This window comes from Corylus avellana, chromosome ca9 (genome assembly GCF_901000735.1).
Source record: "Corylus avellana chromosome ca9, CavTom2PMs-1.0".
NCBI lineage: Eukaryota > Viridiplantae > Streptophyta > Magnoliopsida > Fagales > Betulaceae > Corylus > Corylus avellana.
In genome coordinates, this window is record NC_081549.1 from 19,232,311 (window position 1) to 19,251,318 (window position 19,008).

The 19,008-nt window shown below is 35.6% G+C and overlaps 3 protein-coding genes and 1 non-coding gene across 4 annotated transcripts; 3 read left to right on the plus strand and 1 right to left on the minus strand.

The window, feature by feature from the left end:
- Positions 1 to 290: 290 nt before the first annotated feature.
- Positions 291 to 3,977, plus strand: LOC132191343 (receptor-like cytoplasmic kinase 176). Its single transcript, XM_059606302.1, has 7 exons — positions 291 to 487; positions 718 to 799; positions 1,392 to 1,717; positions 2,060 to 2,195; positions 2,322 to 2,464; positions 2,557 to 2,680; positions 3,203 to 3,977. The coding sequence occupies exons 2-7, from the start codon at positions 751 to 753 to the stop codon at positions 3,649 to 3,651; spliced, it is 1,227 nt and encodes a 408-aa protein (XP_059462285.1). The 5' UTR covers positions 291 to 487; positions 718 to 750; the 3' UTR covers positions 3,652 to 3,977.
- Positions 3,978 to 5,487: 1,510 nt separating this feature from the next.
- Positions 5,488 to 6,387, plus strand: LOC132162429 (16 kDa phloem protein 1-like). The gene is made up of 4 exons (XM_059572670.1): positions 5,488 to 5,554; positions 5,687 to 5,752; positions 6,020 to 6,161; positions 6,246 to 6,387. The coding sequence occupies exons 1-4, from the start codon at positions 5,488 to 5,490 to the stop codon at positions 6,385 to 6,387; spliced, it is 417 nt and encodes a 138-aa protein (XP_059428653.1).
- A 1,152-nt stretch (positions 6,388 to 7,539) lies between these two features.
- On the plus strand, positions 7,540 to 7,612 carry TRNAK-UUU (transfer RNA lysine (anticodon UUU)). Its single transcript has one exon. It is a non-coding gene; the product is annotated as a tRNA-Lys (tRNA).
- Positions 7,613 to 10,387: 2,775 nt separating this feature from the next.
- Positions 10,388 to 12,899, minus strand: LOC132191416 (expansin-A4-like). Its single transcript, XM_059606416.1, has 3 exons — positions 12,620 to 12,899; positions 11,900 to 12,218; positions 10,388 to 11,053 (listed from the first exon to the last, which is right to left on the minus strand). Exons 1-3 carry the CDS (start codon positions 12,765 to 12,767, stop codon positions 10,744 to 10,746), a joined length of 777 nt encoding a protein of 258 aa, XP_059462399.1. The 5' UTR covers positions 12,768 to 12,899; the 3' UTR covers positions 10,388 to 10,743.
- Between the last annotated feature and the right edge of the window lie 6,109 nt (positions 12,900 to 19,008).

The window sequence follows — 19,008 nt, forward strand, 5'->3', positions numbered from 1 at the left end:
AAGATTAGTTTCTAAGATTTAGTTCAATTGGTTTTGAATTATACCTAATGAAACGGATATCACTAATTGAAATATCTTCCCTCTTGTACGTACGTGTTGAAAAAAAAAAAAAAAAAGATTAATTGGCATGATGGCGGCAAATATAGACAACACAGAGGAGCCAAATCCTGACTTCTAGAAATTGATTTTACATAATCTGCCAAAGATTTGTCTGAGTAAAATATTCTACAAGTAAATATTGTTTTGTTTGCTTGTTGGAGCAAAAGAAGATGACAGAGAAGCTAAAAAGCAAGTCAACCGTCCACCCTCCCTTCCTATTGGCTTAGTTGGCCGAGGTCTAAAAAGGCTACCAATGGAACTCCCAAAAGCGGAGACCTTTTCTCTCATCAATCAGAGAAGAAACCAGAGAGAGACCCAATACAGAAAGTTGCACCAAAAATCCATTTCAAGTCTTTGCTCAATCACTTCGATCTGCGCTAAAGAGAAAGTGGGTGATCTTTTCCGTGTTCTATTTCCTTTCTGTTTCGTTTATTGTTGTTGCCCATTTGCTATTTTACCTAGTCTTCTTTCAGAAGACTGAGTTTTTGGCAAATTTGCAACAATCTTAAATCATAAAAAGAAAAAAGAAAACAAAAAGAAACTTGCTTTGGATCTGTGTTTCTTAAAAGGGTTAGTTCGGTTATCTCTGAATTTCAAAGTTCCTTTTGTATCTGAAAGTCTTGGTGAGAGTTTTGAGAGGATCTGTTTTGGATGGGGGCTTGCATAAGCAATCGGATTAAGGCCGTGACTCCTCATACAGGTAGCTTTCGTTTTGTTCCATTTTGTTTTCGTTGTGTTTTTTTTTTTTTTTTTTAAATTGTTTTTCAGTGCTTGATTGAGCTCAGTTTGACTTAAGATGTTAAATTTACTATCTTTATTGCCTTTACCTTGCTAAATTAGCTTCCTTGTGGAAATATATAAGTTTCAAGATTGTCTTTGTTTGCCTAAACATGCATGGCTTGTTTGAATTGTTCAAAAAATTGTGGATGAGATATTAATTTAGTAGTATTTGATCTGCATCTGATATTTTGCTTCAAATTTGAATGAATTAACTTTTGTGAGAGTAATACCTCTCGGGAATGGGATGCTTTGAAATTGCAGAATAAATTGATTAATTTCTTCATGATGTACTTGTTGCACAACTAGGGTGCCATAAACTTCCTGACAATTATTCGAACACTAAAACTACTATCTCAAGAGGATGCTTAGATGAATTTTGTATTGCTTTGAGGGATTTTGCTTTCAAAAACATTATGATTGGGGGTTCGTTTTGAAAATCAGTTTTGATGATGAATGGTGGGAATGTTGCGGGTTTTGGCACATAAAAGCTTGTCTCAATGGCTTTTGTGTAGGGTTCAATTCAAAAAATGTGAGCAGAGATGGGAATTACTTTAGTAATTCAAGTAGCAAGTTCTCATCGGCTTCCGTACCCATGACTCCTAGGAGTGAGGGTGAGATCTTGGAGATCTCCAATTTGAAGAATTACGGCTTCAGCGAACTCAAAATGGCTACAAGAAACTTCCGCCCTGATAGTGTATTAGGAGAGGGTGGATTTGGTTCAGTTTTTAAGGGGTGGATTGATGAGCATTCACTTACAGCTACCAGGCCTGGGACTGGCATAGTGATTGCTGTGAAGAGGCTGAACCAAGAAGGGCTCCAGGGTCACAAGGAATGGTTGGTGAGTATTAGTTCCCTTCTTAGTTCTCTATTCGTTTTTTGGTCTGTGCATTTTCTTGCTTCGGGAAATTGAATTTTATGAATTTAGGCCAGAATTGCAAGTTTCAATCAGAGGAGCTCTGTTATATAAGGATGTTTTGAGAAATAGGTATTTATAGGATATCACCCATTTCGCCTTAATATAATTGATTAGTGCAAGCAGCCAATTCAATTGACATTGACCGTTCATACCTTTTGTGGGAACTTGTTAGATTGGCAAGATTACAACTTGCCAAACAGCACAACAATCAGAAAATTCGTAATGAGCATTAGTTGATTTTTTGTTGTATTGTTGGATATACAGGCAGAAATCAACTATTTAGGGCAGTTGCATCATCCTAATCTTGTCAAGTTGATTGGTTATTGCTTAGAGGATGACCATCGGCTTCTAGTATATGAGTTCATGCCAAAGGGAAGCATGGAAAATCATCTATTTCGAAGTGAGTTCTTTATATCCCCTTTAATAATCAACCCGTTATTAAAAAACAAACTTCAAGTTTTTTTTTTCTGTTTTTCCTTTAAGATATGCATATTGTAATTGTGACGCTGGATTATTGTGGAAGCAGGGGGATCTCACTTCCATCCACTTTCTTGGAGCTTCCGAATGAAAATTGCTCTTGATGCTGCAAAGGGACTTGCTTTTCTTCACAATGCTGAATCACAAGTTATATATCGTGACTTTAAGACTTCTAATATCCTGCTTGATTCGGTATGTACTTTGGCTAGGCTGTTTGATCAAATTTCTGGATAAGTTTTAGAATTCAATCAGACTTATTTTCTGCTATGCTGCCTCTTTTGCAGGATTACAATGCAAAACTGTCTGATTTTGGTCTGGCCAGGGATGGACCAAAAGGTGGTAAAAGCCATGTCTCTACTAGGGTTTTGGGAACCTACGGATATGCTGCTCCAGAGTATCTAGCCACAGGTACTCTTTCAATATGTATGCTTCTTCAATAAAGTCATTTTTTTATGTGAACTCTTAACTCCACTCCACAAACCTTTGTGCTATAGGTGATTGAATATGGTAAGATGTACCTTTTTTATGCCATTCTCTCCATGCAAACCTGAATTTCTGTCTGAAATAAATAGTAGTATACTTTTTCATTATCCATTAGAACGCTTTTTAGAGCCTTTATTTTGAGAGTTGCAAAGTGTATCAGTAAAATTCTACTCAGAAATGCTCAAACCTGTTTAAATATTAGAATTACTTTCCTCCAAGTGCTTTTGTACAAATGTCCGAGAGATACGAGCCTTATCTAACGGTTTGTTCTGACGATCTTTCCATGAGCACTCTGGCCAAGAGGGATGAAAGTTGGTTTTTTATTTTGTTGAATTTGCTTGGTCAGGTTTTGTAACAGTACATGGCTCAATTACTGATGTATTGATATGTACAAAACTGAATCAATGTATTGTGTCCTGATGATTAATTGCATGTTTTATTGGGTAGGTCATCTGACTGCCAAAAGTGATGTATATAGCTTTGGAGTCGTACTTTTAGAAATTTTATCTGGCCTTCGAGTCATAGACAAGAACCGGCCATCTGGACGACAGAACCTGGTGGAGTGGGCAAAACCTTACCTGAACAAAAAACAAAAGATTTTCCGTGTTCTAGATGTTCGCCTCGAAGGTCAGTACTCACTGGATAGGGCACAAAAGGCCGCTTACCTTGCACTTCAATGCATTGCTGTGGAAGCCAAGAACAGACCCAACATGGATGAGGTGGTAATAGCATTGGAGGAGCTTCAGGACACACCAAAAAGTAATGAAAACGAGCCCCATGTAAATGCTCATAGCCTTTCCAATGGAATTCCTGCTGTCTCATGCAGAGATACCGTGAAGGAGGATTCAAACTTCACTGTTTACCCGAGGCCTTCTGCTACTCTGGTTCATGCTTAAGGGAAGGAAATGTTTTTTAAGTAGCAGATATATCTTTTTCTGTTTTGAAGGACTCATGGCAGGGTCTGGACACAGTTTCAGGATTCAAGCATGAAGCATGCACCATTACAATGTTTCCTTGAACATTGTACAGTTTTTTGCTTTTGTATATGTACTAGAGCTAGCTTTTAAATATTTTCTGCTTTACACAAGAAGCATGAAAGGCCCCTCAATCTCATGCGTGGTTCCAGGAATGTGTTTGATTATGATTGAAACCAGAGATGATATGTAAAACGAGAATTGAGTCTTAGTTTTTTTCTGGGAATGAAGTGGTCGTGTTGGTTCTAGTGGACCTGGAGATATGTGATGCAGTGGATAGCGTCAAAGGTTTTAGAATCCACCATAAAGAATCAAAGATTACAGGAAATCACCAGAATCTTCCAGGAAAAATAGAGATTCCCTCGTTTGCCCATAAACTACTATATATAGGCAATGTAATGCTCCAATAAATTAAGAAAATCCTAATGAGCCCCAATCGAATTCTAAGTGTTCCCCTGTTTAACGAATATACTAGTAGATCTTTGCTTAAGAAAAAAAAATCTAGTTACCACCCTAATGATAAAAACTAAATTTAAAGAAATCAACAAAAAATGACCTTGTCAACCAATTAACCATATTTTTTTCACATAGACAATAAAAAAAATAATGGCATCATTTTAATTTAGCCTGGTTCAAAGAACATGTTGATGTTAGGCATTGTTTATTGCTTATATTGTTATCTCTGTATACTAAACACTAAAGATCAAGCAAGAAGAGACTCATTTGTTACGAGGATTTAAAAATTGACACCAAAATATTTAAAAAAAAAAAATAAGAGAGAGAGAGAAGTTATAGTGTTACTGAGTCATCCTATCAATGAACAACGCCTAGTTAAAGCCATGCATAGGAAAGAACACTCTACATATGTTGTAAGGAAGGCAATCACTTGAAGTATATACATTCTGAATATCCTATTACTCTCTTTCTTTTTTTTTTATTAAACTTTTTACTGACTTAAGCATTGGAGATATCTTCTCGATCGTTTATGCCCCTCGATTAGTCTTCAAGCTTACCTCCAATCTCTCTCATACATGCATGCATTCTTGGTCCGAGGTTGGCCGTGAGATCAACTAATATTATTCAAAGACTAAAATCATATTTTGACCAAATTCTATTTTGAAGGCAAGAAAGAGCTATTACGTAGGAAACATGGGACTACAAGAAAGAAAGTTGATAGATCTGCAGGCCTACAATATTCCCGCATATATAGAACAGTGGCGTCATTGTCGTTTGCTTGTCTGGCCATTTTCTTTTCACATCTTGACAGCCATTTTTCTTGTAAACAATCCATATTAACAAATTTAAAATTGCTAGATTAATGAAACGTGTCCGAGAATAAACCTTTGTTTAATGGCAAAATGAAGTAGTTAATTGTATATGAACTAATTAATTAATAATATCCATGCATATGTCATTTATCTTATTGAGAATGCTAACATTGACTTGCTAATATATAATATCATGAAGGTAGAGCAGGGGGAGAAGGACCCATTGAAACGGGAATGTGAGTTCATCCGAATTCCCAATCCCAGCATGTTTTAAGTTTTCTTCTCTGGACTTGGTCCTGCCATTTAATTAGGGGGAACCGGAGGCTCATCAGAAAAATAAAATAGAAGACTCGTAGATGCAAGCAACCCAGGCCTAAGCCTACCCCTTTACAACATATAACTTCAAGAGACAAGACAAGATTTCAACCTCTCTTTAAGGATCTTCTTCTTCTTCTTCCTCAGAGAGAGAGAGAGAGAGAGAGAGAGAGAGATGGCCAGAGGTATGCTGGAGGTTTTGCTGGCTAATGTCCAAGGCATTCGAGACAAAGATTTCCTTGGTAATTTTTCATTTTGCTTAATTTCATGGTACAATTTATATTTTGGATATTACTTTGTCCTTCTATATATTACCTTTTTTTTTTTTTTTTTGGTAATTGTCTACTTTTGCTAAGTTTTGTTTAAATTTACAGCTAAGATGAATCCTTACGTTGTAATTCGATATGGAAATCAAGAGTGTACGAGCAGTGTGGCTCGAGGTAGGCCAATATATATGACCCCCATGAAAAATGCTAAACATTCTAAATTTTTGTTTTAAAAGTTGGCTTTCAAATGATGTGTTACTACCCTATGAGTTAGTGACACACTTTCCAAAATAATAAATCTCATGAGATAGTGAGACGTCATTTGAAAAGAAAATTTTGAAAAGAAAATTTGGGATGTATAGCACTTCTCAACCTATGCATGTGCTTTGATTTATGAGACTTTTTTAAAAACAAAAAAAAAAAAATGGAAATTGCATGCAGGAGAAGGAAAGAAACGAGTATGGAACGAGAAATTAACGTTCAACGCCGAGTACCCAGGTGGTGAAGATCACAAATATAAGCTTACTTTTCAAATTATGGACAACCACAAAACCTCCCATCATGTCTTTGTTGGTGAAACTACGTACGTAAAATCTCTCTCTCTCTCTCTCTGATCTAAATAAAGACAATTATTTACTGATCGAGGTTGTCGAGTTGGTGTGTGCAGAATATATGTGAAGGATGTGGTGTCGTTGGGGGTGGAGACGGGAAAGGCTGAACTTCGACGTGGCAAGTATAGGGTTGTCCTTCCGGACAACACTTACTCCGGCGAGATTTGTGTCGCTGTAACTTTCACCCATATTCTGTAAACGTACAACTTCAATGTGTTCCCTTGTTTGTCATGCATCTATGAATATGATTTCAAGCTTCAACTTAATAAAAAGATTGAAAAAAGATTGTGCATCCATCGCATCTTTTTCCCATCAATATTTTTTTTTATATTTGATTCATCTTATCTTACAAATTAACTATTAGATTTATGCACTTCACATAAGTCAATGGTGCTCATCTTATCTTCGGTTCACTTGAACCGGAGAAAATCTTCTTCCGAGTATATGACATTTCTGTTTTGCCTGCACAAAGGAGCGCTCAGGTGTTGAAAACTTCTAGCCAACCCCAATCAAACTGGGCTTTATTCTACCTATTTTAACAATCCTACTATATGGGCTAACTGAAAATTAAAAATGTTTCGGCTCATTCCGAGCCTGTTGGAGCCCAGATTCGAAGTTGGTCCGTCCAGCCGTCTAGACATCATGCGCATCAACGTACGTATGTCCAAACGAGAGGCGTTAATTGTTTCTTCGGCGTGAAATCTTTTTTTTTTTTTTTTGTTGAAAACAATTTTTAACTGAAGACATTTTTTGAAAAAATGGTTTTTTCTTTTTTTTCTTTTTTTGGCTGTTTGTTTGCAATTCTAAAAATAGTTTGAAATGTATTTTTCAGCTTTTCAGCTCGTATGAAAAATTATCAAATATTATTTTATAGTTTCGTATAATTTAAGGAGCTGCAAGATAGAGAAAGACGAGAAATAAGAATAACAAATGAAGAAACTATGAAAATAGGTCTTTGAATGGTGTAATTGAGATTCAATATAATTGTATGTTCATATAATCATATTGCTTGTAATTTAGACAATCAATTGTGAGACAGTCATATAATCATATTGCTTATAACCATCATAAATGGTTGTTTTTGTCAACAAAAAATATTTCAAGTCAACCACTATTTTGTGTCACGCCAAATATTCAAAAATAAAAAAGAAACTTTTTTCGAAAAAAAAAAACATATATATTTTACGGTAAAATTCCAAAACAGGAATAAAAGTGCCCATAAGCTTTTTAATAAAATCTCCTAATAAACTTCCTGGTAACCCTTGTCCTATTATTGGAAAAAAAAAAAATCCTAATAAATGCCCAAGTGAATAGGTACTAGTATTATTTTACGGCTGAACCTTTCATCTGGCCGTCTTAGCTCAGCCGGTAGAGCGCGTGGCTTTTAACCACGTGGTCGTGGGTTCGATTCCCACAGACGGCGTAGCTGTTGTTGTGTCACCAAAGCCTTTTCCTTTTGGCCCTTTGGGGTTCCGCCCATGGCAGTATAGGCTCAGGCTTAGAGTGAGCCCCCTTCGAACCCTGCAAGTGGTTCAGGCCCTTCTTCTTCCTTTTTTTTCTTTGTTTTTTTTCAAGTGTTTTCTTTTGTAAAATCTATATCATTAATCAATCCATTAACTGGACAATTAACCTGTGGATTGCAAATAATCACGAACATCCCCCACCCACTTGTAAACCCAGGAAAGCATTGGCATCAGGACAAATTTGACTGCAGATTGATCACAAGCTTTCAGAAGGATTCCCAGTTTCAAGAAAGTTATATAAGTATTCTTTTTTTTCTTTGATTCATGTTCCATTATCATCTGTCTCTATAAACCTCAACCCCCATTTGCGAAAAGATTCTTCAAAAAGAAAAGCACCGACAAAAGTAAAACAGATCAGACGACCCCAATACCCTTCTCTGTTAAGCCATTGTGGTGCATCAAGCTAATTGGTGGATTAAAGGAAACAACTGCGAAGTAGGTCCCGCCTGGCCTGTTGTTACGTTCCGAAAGTCGTGCTTCCGATAAGGTATAAATTCCACGTCTTTTGTTGCAGACCAGGCAGGGGTTTCCTCTTTTGTTGCAGAAGATATCATCCAAATACATCCTACCACCGGCCTAATATTTCCCAACAAGACAAGCACAATGGCTATGCCATATGTCAAAGACTCACCCTTATGGGCCTTTTTTGTGAAAGGATTTTGGATGGCAGCTTGGTTTTTGTTTGCTGGTGCCGGACTAAGAAACTGACAGCTTCGTTGTGCATCCAAGGTGTTAATTGGGTTGAAATCATATCAAAACATAAATATATTCTTATATTATATGTTAATTATAATTTGATTAATTTAGTTAAACGGGTAAAAGGAAGTATGTTTCATGTTTGTTGAGTTGGGTATTTTGTTTTCTAACTTAGAACTCAAGCGGAGATTTTAATGATATTTATTAATCTTAATTTAAGGAATATGTTTGTATTTAAAATATTTCAAATGTACTTAAATCATATATGAAAGAAGTATGTAATTCATAAGACTTTAAAGTGTGGATTCACCTTAATCTTTGTTTTTATCCAATTTTCTTTATTTCTGTCATTATTATTATTCCGCTTAACCTATTGTGTTTCTATATTGATTGGCCACTGGAGAATAAAGTTAAAGCTTGAAGGCTTTCAGAATCTAATAGGCACATTTCTCTAGATATTGGAAAAATTATCTCTTAAATAATAAAATTTTCTTCTAGTAATTTTTTTTAATTTAGTCTATTAAATTAAGATGTATTCAAAATGCATTAAAAAAAATGGACAGAGTTTTCTTTCGAACTGAATTTGAAGAACTTTCTATAACTCGATCTATAAAAATGACGTGCCATTTAAACATGTGAGATACACATGTTTTTTTTATAACAGGGACAAAGTTAGAATAAATAATATTAAAAATTCATGTGCATCTCGCATGATATTAAAAAATGGACACATGACATTTTTATAGACTGGGTTGAAAGAAGTTCCTCCAACCCAATTTAGAGGAAAACTTTATCAGCAAAATTAACCTGATATTTTTTTGTTTAGAATTTCGAATTCTATTCTATTATTAGATATTAGAAATTTTTATTAGATATCAATATTCTAAACGAAAATAAAATCTTTTTATTATTATTTTTTAATAAAAATATTTTTATTTATTTTTATTATAGTTAAATTATTAGGGTTATACGGACTCGAACCGTAGACCTTCTCGGTAAATCAGATCAAACTGATTATTATCAAAAATGATTTGAACTGTTTCAAAGACCCAAAATGCATCTTTTTTTGCATTGAGCTCTTTCATTAACTGATATAAATATCGGCTAGTCTACCACATTTTTTTTCTTGACAGCAAGATAAGGAGATGGGTCCGTGTTTTCAATAAAAATAAAGCAGCACGACCAAAGTATTGTTTCAAAGAAGGATTATTCTGACATAGGTACGTAGGGGGTTAAAAAAAAAATGGGAGAAAACTTTATCATGCAGTAAAAGTAGTAAAGTAGGTGTGCAGGGGAAATTCAATAGGCAAGGCAGGCTAGGCAGCAAACAAGGTTCAAAGAAGAGATGAAGGGTAATGACAAGCGACAGGAAATTAACGAAAGTAAATCGACAACTCAGAGCCAGAGCAGCTGCCAGCGCACATGCTGTCCTGAACATCAACCGACAGGTCACAGGAGAGAGGTCTACTTCCATTGCCTCATTGGTACCATCACCGCCTCATTGCTTTTCCCCCTTATAAGAATTATTCTCTGTATATCAACGATTATCAACCAATTTGTCCTTTTCTTTTTAATAAAATTATAAAAATTATGGGCCATTAAAATGTATGTTGATGTTATTCATTTTCAAGTAATAATATTCAGAGACACGGGCATTTACGCTTGACTAAAACGCGTATATAGCTGCCATCAAACCAATCAGCACCAGTATAATGAATAGGCACATAGACAAAGTCGTTGGCATATGACGCGTTTTTGCTTTTATATCCCACGGTTTCTCCAGCACCAATTAATGCCGCACTAAAATTAGTTAATGCAAGATTCATTATTTCACTTTCTTTTCCTTTTTAGTTAGCTATTCCACGTACAAAAGCATGAGTACGAGTCACGGGTTTAAGATAACCGTATAAAAAATTGTAGCCCTTATTAACCCTTCCAAACAACCATAGTTAATGCAACAAGAAGGGCATAAAAGACACTTAAAAAGTTTCTCATTACACTATATATATATATATTATATTAAAGTATCGAAAACATATAATAATAAGAGCTGCGGGCTACATGTTTCTTATTGCAGCCACTTCAGCCCATACACTTTAAACTCGGCCGCCATTAAGACAGACACACCTTTAAACTAACATAATAAAGCTAAAAAGAAAAAGTTACCACACACTCACTGAGTGACTTTCCTACCTATCACCATTTTTTTTTTCACCTTCTATTACTTTACTACCCCACCACTTCCAAATTTTCCCGGGAAAATAAAGGAAAATTGAAAGCGGGAAACTTAAAGAAGTTAAAAATTAAAAATATAGAGCGCGGTAAGAAAAAGGACTCAGACGCGGAAATTCTTTCCATTGAAAGTCTGACCGAACTGCCAATGTGCTGGTGCCACGTTCCATGAGGTGGAGGTGCGCTTGTCACTGCCCGTGACCCTGAACGACAGAGCCTGGCCCATCAAAACGGCGTTGGATTGCCAGTTCTGGCCCCAGTTGCGGCTCATGCTCATCCAGGCAGTGTTCGTCCCCTTCACGCTCACGCGCACGATATCTCCTGCGCCCGCGACGTTGGTGACCAGAACCAGGTTGAAGTAACGGAATCCATTGATCGTGAATCTGATTCCTCCTTGCTTTCGGCATGGGACCCTGTAATAAACATTAAAAATTAACATCAACAAAAAGTTATTTAAGATTTAATTATATTACGAATAACTCTTGCGACGGTTACAAACCCTAGGTTTGACTGGTATTTCCGGTAGCAAAACTTATGAGTGACCCATCACACGCATGGGACAGCGCGAAACATGTCGAGGATTTTCTCACTTTTTGGGAAAGCACAGCCCTATCCTGATTTTCCGGTGACATTATATTCAATAAATAATTAATAATGTTATCCATCGTTAATTACTGAAATACCCTGGAACTGAGTGGAAACTGGAAACTGTGGAATTCCTCAATTCCCCCAACCCAGTCAGGGTTTACTTAACCAGTGGGTTTTGGCGTGTTCCTAAAAGACCCTGGGTTATTTCATAAAAAATAGATGAGATTTGTGAAAAAGTAAGGTTATTCTAGTCAAACTGCCCGGAGCACGCCAAGCCAAAAGACCAAAAGGTTCAGGGAATAAAAAAAAAATGGTTTCCGTTGGAAGCTTGGGTAAACGACGTAAAAACCTGAACGGATTCTCAACCAACACTGCCACTAGCGCAGAGATTCTGTTAGCCTCTTGTTTGCTTCTCGAGAAAACTAACGGGAAAGAAAATGCTAGGACACATAAATTCAACATATACCGCTGTATGGTTCCGAGGAAAATCAACTTGTCAATTCCTTTGTTTATTATTTTTTTATGAACAAAGCTTCGCAATTTAGAGAAACAATAAACAATAAGGGCAGTTTAGTCAACCCAAAAAGAAAAGAAACAAAGCCAAATCTATAGAGAAAAAGAACCAGGCCCACAAAGCGTTAAAGCAAAACAGAGCAGGGACGTTCACTCACCGGCGGTAGGAAACGGGGACGATTCCGGCGCGGTACTCAGCGATCTTAAGGAACATGGGCATGGCGAGGTCGAAGTGAGGCCTGGGGGGGTTGCACCAGCCGCCATTGTCGCTGGGTTGAGCAAAGTTGGGGGGGCAGAAGTTGGTGGCCGTGACTAAAATGGAAGGGCTGCCAGGGTTGCACCACCTGGGGTCGTTGGCACACTTGATCTCGAAGCACGCGCCACAGCTCAGCCCGTTGTTGAAGAGCGCAGTGCTCAATGCAGCCGTATTCACTCCGTAGCCTTGGCTGTAGAGATTGCCGTATCCACAGGCACCACCTGCAGGCATTGAGACCAGAAATGGTTATTAGAGTTTCGTTCTAACATAGGTCCGTGGTGTAAACACCACCAGAACTTTAGAAATTACATATGCTGTGGAGAGATTGAACAGAGCTAAGAAAATCTAATCAATGGGTAAAAAATTCTCTAACATTGTGAATTTGAACAGCAAAATAAGGATTATATATTCATTTAGCATGTCTCATCAAGTTATAAATGAAGGAAACGAGGAGAAAAACTGGGGGTTTCGCATAAACGGACATTATGAGTTGAGGGACATGATATTTTGACGAAAAATGCAGAGGGGTATATCTCCATAGTTGTACAAGAAAGCAGGGGAATGGGTAAATGGGATTTTATGAGGTTAGCAAGAAGAAAGGTTGAGAGTATGGAGAGAGTACCCATAGTTCCAGAGGCGTCGTTGCCACCATAGAAGGTAGCGTGGGCGCTCTCCCACTGCCCATCGGTGTAAATCCCGGGGATTCTAGCGTCAGCCACCGCAAAGAGAATGAGAAGTGTAGCAATGCTTAGCACACTCATTGGAGCCATTGTGTGTTTGTGGGAGACAGACACAGAGAGAGAGAGAAAGAGAGGAGTGCGTTGGGGTTGGGTGAGGCGAATGGAAAGCAGGATGAACGTGGGGGTACTTATGGAGTGGCCTAGGGTTGGGGGGTGGGGGAAATCAACAGCAGAGCGAGAGCAAAGGGTCTGATATTATTACTACGTATTTAATGCTCTTTCTCTCTCCTCTCTCTCTCTCTCTCACACACACGTAGATCTATTTTGTGTAATTAAATCCTTTTTAATTTTTTTTTAAATTTTATAATTCGTCCTATTTTCCTTTTCCTTCAAGAAATAGTTTGGATCACTCTTTAGATTGACGAGCGTGGAAGTAGTATTCATGTGCACCACACATGGCCACTTCATGTTCATTTTCGTTTTTTTTATATTTTTTATTTTTGAAATATCTTCTTCTTTTTTTCTTTTTTTTTGGTTGGTCACAACTTTGGATTCATATTCCAAATTCCAAAGAAAAGAATACATCCATAGGATTAATGGACTACTTAGGTTGAATTAAGGCTTTTGATTTCACACCTAATTATTCTTCTTGATACAACTTTAAGCATCTTTTGTTTACCATAAATCTAATCGGTGGAGTATAACTCTTCAAGAACAAAACCCCATTTTCCACTGATCAATTTGACTTCTTATTAACTTGACACCTGGCAAAACATGGCAATTTTATGGTATTAAAAATGAAAGAAAGAAACATTATGGTGAGATTTTCAGAATTTGAAAGGTAAAGCCAACGATAAGCCACGTAATTAAGGCCAAGGGGATATGTAATGTAACATTGCCCCTTCAATTTTTTTTTGTATCAAAATTTAATGGCTTTTGTATAATATAATATTTTATCTCCCACTCCCACCGCATCAACTTTCTCTCAAGTTGCTGGAGTTGGGATAAGTTCAATTGATCCACCAACCAAGTAGATCCACCGTTCATTCCATCAACTATAAAAAAGCACTTATCCATTTTCCTTTCAAAAAAACACCTCTACTTTGAAGCCATCTTGCTTCTATCACAAGTATTGAGGATATGGCTGTAATTTTATCATAAATAAACGAAATTCTTTTAAAGTAAGAATAAACTAAAAAGTAATAATATTTTAAAAAAAAATTAAAAATTAAAAAATGGGGAATCCGAGTACCAAAGCCGCGAAAGGGCCGCAAAGAGAAAAAGTTAAAGCTCGCCAATGGAACGAAGATACGAAGACGATGATAAAACAAAGAGGGGAAAATAAACGCGTAAAGTGAGGGACCATTGTCCGTATATAGCTATCAGCTCGTGTGAATAGCTATCGGCTCTAACCGAATAGTGGGACCCATCTCGAGCCTCACGCCCGCTCTTTGCCGCTCCTTCCTTCCCTGCTTGCTCGCCCACTCACTCTCACGGCTTAGAATTACGTCATACAGATTTTCAGGGACCAATTTCGGCTATTATTGAATGAATCCACAGAATAAAAATAAAAATCGGTTATTATTGGGCAGATGGGCAGAGGGGCAGAGCTGAACGCCTACTCTCCACCAATCCTAACTACTATTCTCAGTTGCTCTCATTTCCATAAAAACATTTGAAAATGTTATTTTTCATTTCCATCCATCACTCATTCATATTTTTTAAAAAATCCATCACTAAATTTGTAATTTTTGTATTGATAAATGTTTGGTTTCAATTTCTTTTGTCCATTTCTGCACAAAAGATATGCAAATCCACAATCGATACTATAGGGCTCACGTACATGTACTAACAATTACAATTTTATCTTCAAAATAAATAAATAAATAAAAATTAAAAATTTTAGGAGGTCACCCCTCACCAACCGAGAGATGAGAGGTGACCGTCCACCCCTCATTGGTTGGGTCAACTAGCCTTCCATTGTCATAACAAAAACAATTAATCGTTCCTCATTAAGTGAGGAGTGGATGTCTCAAAAAAGAATAACCAATTGTCTGTCATGCTCTCTCACATTGATGAGGGGCGGTCGGTCACCTCGTCGAAGGGTAGCTTGAGAGGAGCCACCCAGCCCTCAATTGGTGAGGTGCAACTCATTTTTTTCAATTTTTATTTTAGGATAAAATTATAATCGTGCATGAGTCATTAGCAATGCCACATGTCAATTGGTAATGGGTTGTAACATAGATCCACATGTACTTTTAATGGTTTATTTCAAAGTAAGAATCATTTTGGACAATTTGAAAACCACATGGACCTTCAAAATACTTTTAATACCACAAGACCCTTTTTTTTATTTTTTTAGTTTAAGAAAAGGTAATGTATTTCTATACAATATTTATACAAGAATTATCTTGAAATTAGGAAGATTCATGGCAGGTGATATGTTTGTGATTATCTCCATCCAAACTTATTTTGGCATATGAAGTTTATAATTTTGATTATACAAGGAATAACAGGATGGTTTTGGAAGTACGACAATATGTTTTTGTCGACTTTCATATATTTAGAAAATGTGCATTTATGTTCAACCATTTCCTTATCCAAACCAAATCTTAACTTTCTCCAGCTTGCAAGCAAACGTTACAGCTTTGTTTGTTTATATGTTTTTTATTGGTGTTTTTATATGACATAAAGATAAAATTCAGGGAAAACTTTACTTAACTTCCATAAACTTTCATCACATTTCTATTTATTCCTATAAGCTTCAAAGAATCAAAATCTCTCAATTAAGTGTATTCATTTTTCATTTTTTTTTTTTTTTTCAATTAGGATTTGAGGGGCATGTCAAAATTTTCAAAATACCACATATTTTTTAGGGAAAAAAAAAATGCAAGGATTTAGGCGTTGGTCAGGATTTAACAAAATTTGCAAATATACCCACATGAATCTTCGAAGAAAAAAATTATTTTCTTTTTAAAATAGGGGTATTTTGTAAATGTTGACACGATTTAACAAAAATCCTAAAATATGGGCGAAATTGAAAAAAAGAAAAAAAAAAGAAAAAAAAAAAGAAAAAAAAAAAAGAAAGATGCACTAAATTGAGTTTTTAAAGTTTATGAGAGTAATTGCAAAAAAGGACAATTCATGAGGTTAAGTAGAGTTTCCCCTAAAATTTACTTATATATTTTTAGAAATATTTGTGTTTAGAATATTCATTAATATTTTTATTTTAAGAAAAAAAATAAAAAATGTAGCAAATGCAACGGTAGATTTTCTCCACAAAAGAGACTTGGAAAGTAAAGAATTAAGAGACAAGCAAGCAAGGTAAGGCTTGTTTGGGAGTGCGTTTAATAATTAAAAAGTCAATTTGAGAAAAAAAAAATATTCGTTTGATAAAAAAAATTAAAATTATTTTTAAGGGTCAAAAAAGCTTAAAAATTGCCAAAACGCTTTTGGTCAAAGTTTAAAAATGAAGTTTTCACACAAAAAAAAAAAAACCACTTTTTGACTTAAAAACTGTATTTTTTAAACGCAATTCTAAACAAACTAAAAAACGTAAAGACGTTTAAATCCAGAGAGGGGAAAGGTAACATAATATAACATAAAATAATACTAACACATTATTATTATTATTATTATTATTATTATTATATATATAAGGGTAAGAGTAAGGTTGAGGATGTGATGTCGCATCAATGCCGGCTAAAGGCATGTGAGGTTCCTTTGAGTCGGTTGCTGGGAGTCAAAGGCCCATGGAGAGTGTCTCATGATTCAACGTTCAAACTCTCCTTTTTGTCCATCCAAAAGGCCCAACTCCCATGTGATCCGAATTATTGTTTTCCTTCATCTTTTGCTTCTTCCACACTATTCCCTCCGCTTCCACATGCACCACGTCCGTTGTCTACCATTAAGCGTTTCCACTTGTCCCCCTCAAATCTTTTATTTCTATATCTTTCCCCTTCAAATCAAATACATTTTTAATTACTATTCAATACTTATTTATAATATACAAACATAAATGTTATATACTACATTTTTATTTCACAATTATCTCGTAATAAGTTTAAATGTTATGTACCATGTGCCAATGTTGGCCGGTGCCCATCATCTCCTCCACTCCGGTCACTGCTAATTTGTTAATTGTGTTGTTTGTTTTAAATAATAGTTTTCTCTTTAGATCTGCTATCGTGAGTGACTACGAGAAAAATAATGTAATTTTTTCGACCGTTTTTGGTGGATGAGGAGTAGATCTAGTATTCTTAGGAGCAAATCTGTGCTTTTTTGGCTGTTTTTCTGTTGAGGCTGAATTTTCTCTGTTTTTTGTTGTCTGTATTTTTGTTTGAATAATGATTGTCTAGACTTTTGGATTGTGGATGTGATCTGTTTTCAGAGCGAAGAAGATGAGCTATCTATGCATTGAATTGATTCTGTTTAGAACAGATCTAGTGTTACAGCTGAAAAGTAGTTATAGACTAACGAAATTGATGTCATAGATAGGTCTTGAATGTTTAATTTTTATGTAAGCATTTATGATTTGTAACTTTGTAGCTTCGACTATAATTTTTTAGAACTTTTTACTCTATGATATAAGAGCGTACTAAAATTTTTTCAAAAAAATAAATTCAAAGTCTATTTTATATATATCATTTTCTTGTCTTTATTTATATTATATTTATTATCCTGCCGGCCGTACCTCCTTACACCAGCTGATGGAGGCGCTCGAATTAAAACGGCTTAACTTTCACTCAATAAGCCATAACAATAATCTATTAATACTTGCCCGCCAAAATAGAAAATATATAATAAGAAAATCATACCGTTTTATTTCATTTTCAGCCTTCAACTAAATCTTAATTTTAATTAACCAGAATATGTTTGATGCAATATATGACACGCGTCACACGGGGGACACTTGTGTTGCTTTCACATTGCACCAATTTTTGCTAATATATATTCTCATTCGTCAATGATCGGTCGATATTCAGTCTCGGCACCGGTGCCACGTGTTCATCGGAATCGAAGGCGGCGAAATAGTTGATAAGGTGGGTGCAGTTTGACACGTAAGGCCTAGCTAGGTAAAAAGGTTGGAAGGTGTCCCACTCAACGACCAACCAGATCTAGCGAATCGGCCACATCAGCAAACGCAATGAAGTGTGCTTCAACCACACAGCACCAACCATGCATGCCGATTTTGCCAAAGACATGTGAACGTGACACCAATATCGCCACCGGAACCAATCTCCACGTAGGCATGTGAATGTGATGATTCCATTTTTATCCATTTTACCTTATTTCACACGGCTATGACACACAAGAAAAAAAGAAATATATAGATTATTATGGCCTATGGATCTCCAATATCTCTCTTTTTTTTTTTTTCTTCTTTTTTTTTTTTTTTTTTTTTAAAGGGTAAAATTTTCTTAACTTCCTCAAACTACCACCTTAATGACAATCTACCCCCAAATTATTAATTACGACAATTTACCTACCAAACTACCAAAACAATGACAATGTACCCTAAAATGCTAGCAAAATGACGAAATTACCCTTATAAAATTTTTAATAAGACAAAAATACCCTTCAAATTTTAAACTTAGTATTTTTATTTTTATTTTAGTAAGAGTAATTTCGTTATTTTTTTAAAATTAGAGGTACATTGTCATTGTTTTGGTAGTTTAGAGGGTAGATTGTCATTGGAGTGATAGTTTGAGGAGGTTAAATGGATTTTACAATTTTTTTTATTATTATTATTGGCTAGCCAGAGACGAACCTATGCACAAACCGGGATGGGCCATGGCCACCCCAGTTTTACAATTTTTTTTTAAATTAATTTTACTTTAAAAATTTGCATTTAAAACAAAATCTTTTAACTTGGCTGTGAACTTAAAAGAAAGCAGTCAATTCACAATTTTATGTTTGGCCTAGACAAATAAAAACAGTCCAAATTTTTTAAGAATACTTTGTGCCTCTCAAACAAGAAAAATCCATACGTCCATAATGCCCCAAACCAATGAATTAAAATGCCCTACGTCTTTTCCCAAAATCCATATTGTTTTCTAGAGTGCAATATGCATACGAGGATAATGCGTTTTTTCGTAGAGCTAAGGGTAGGGTTTACTTAATAAATACTAATTTTATTTTTTATATGTTGATTTAATATTTAATATTAATATTAATATATTTATCATTCATTCTTTAACCTTCTATTTTAATATATTTCTCATTCATACTTTGGCGTCTGTCGATAAAAATTCTTAATTCCGTCCCCGAATGTATTGCTGCTGGGATTTCATTTATATATTCTATAATCTTTGGATGGTGGGTGATTTTC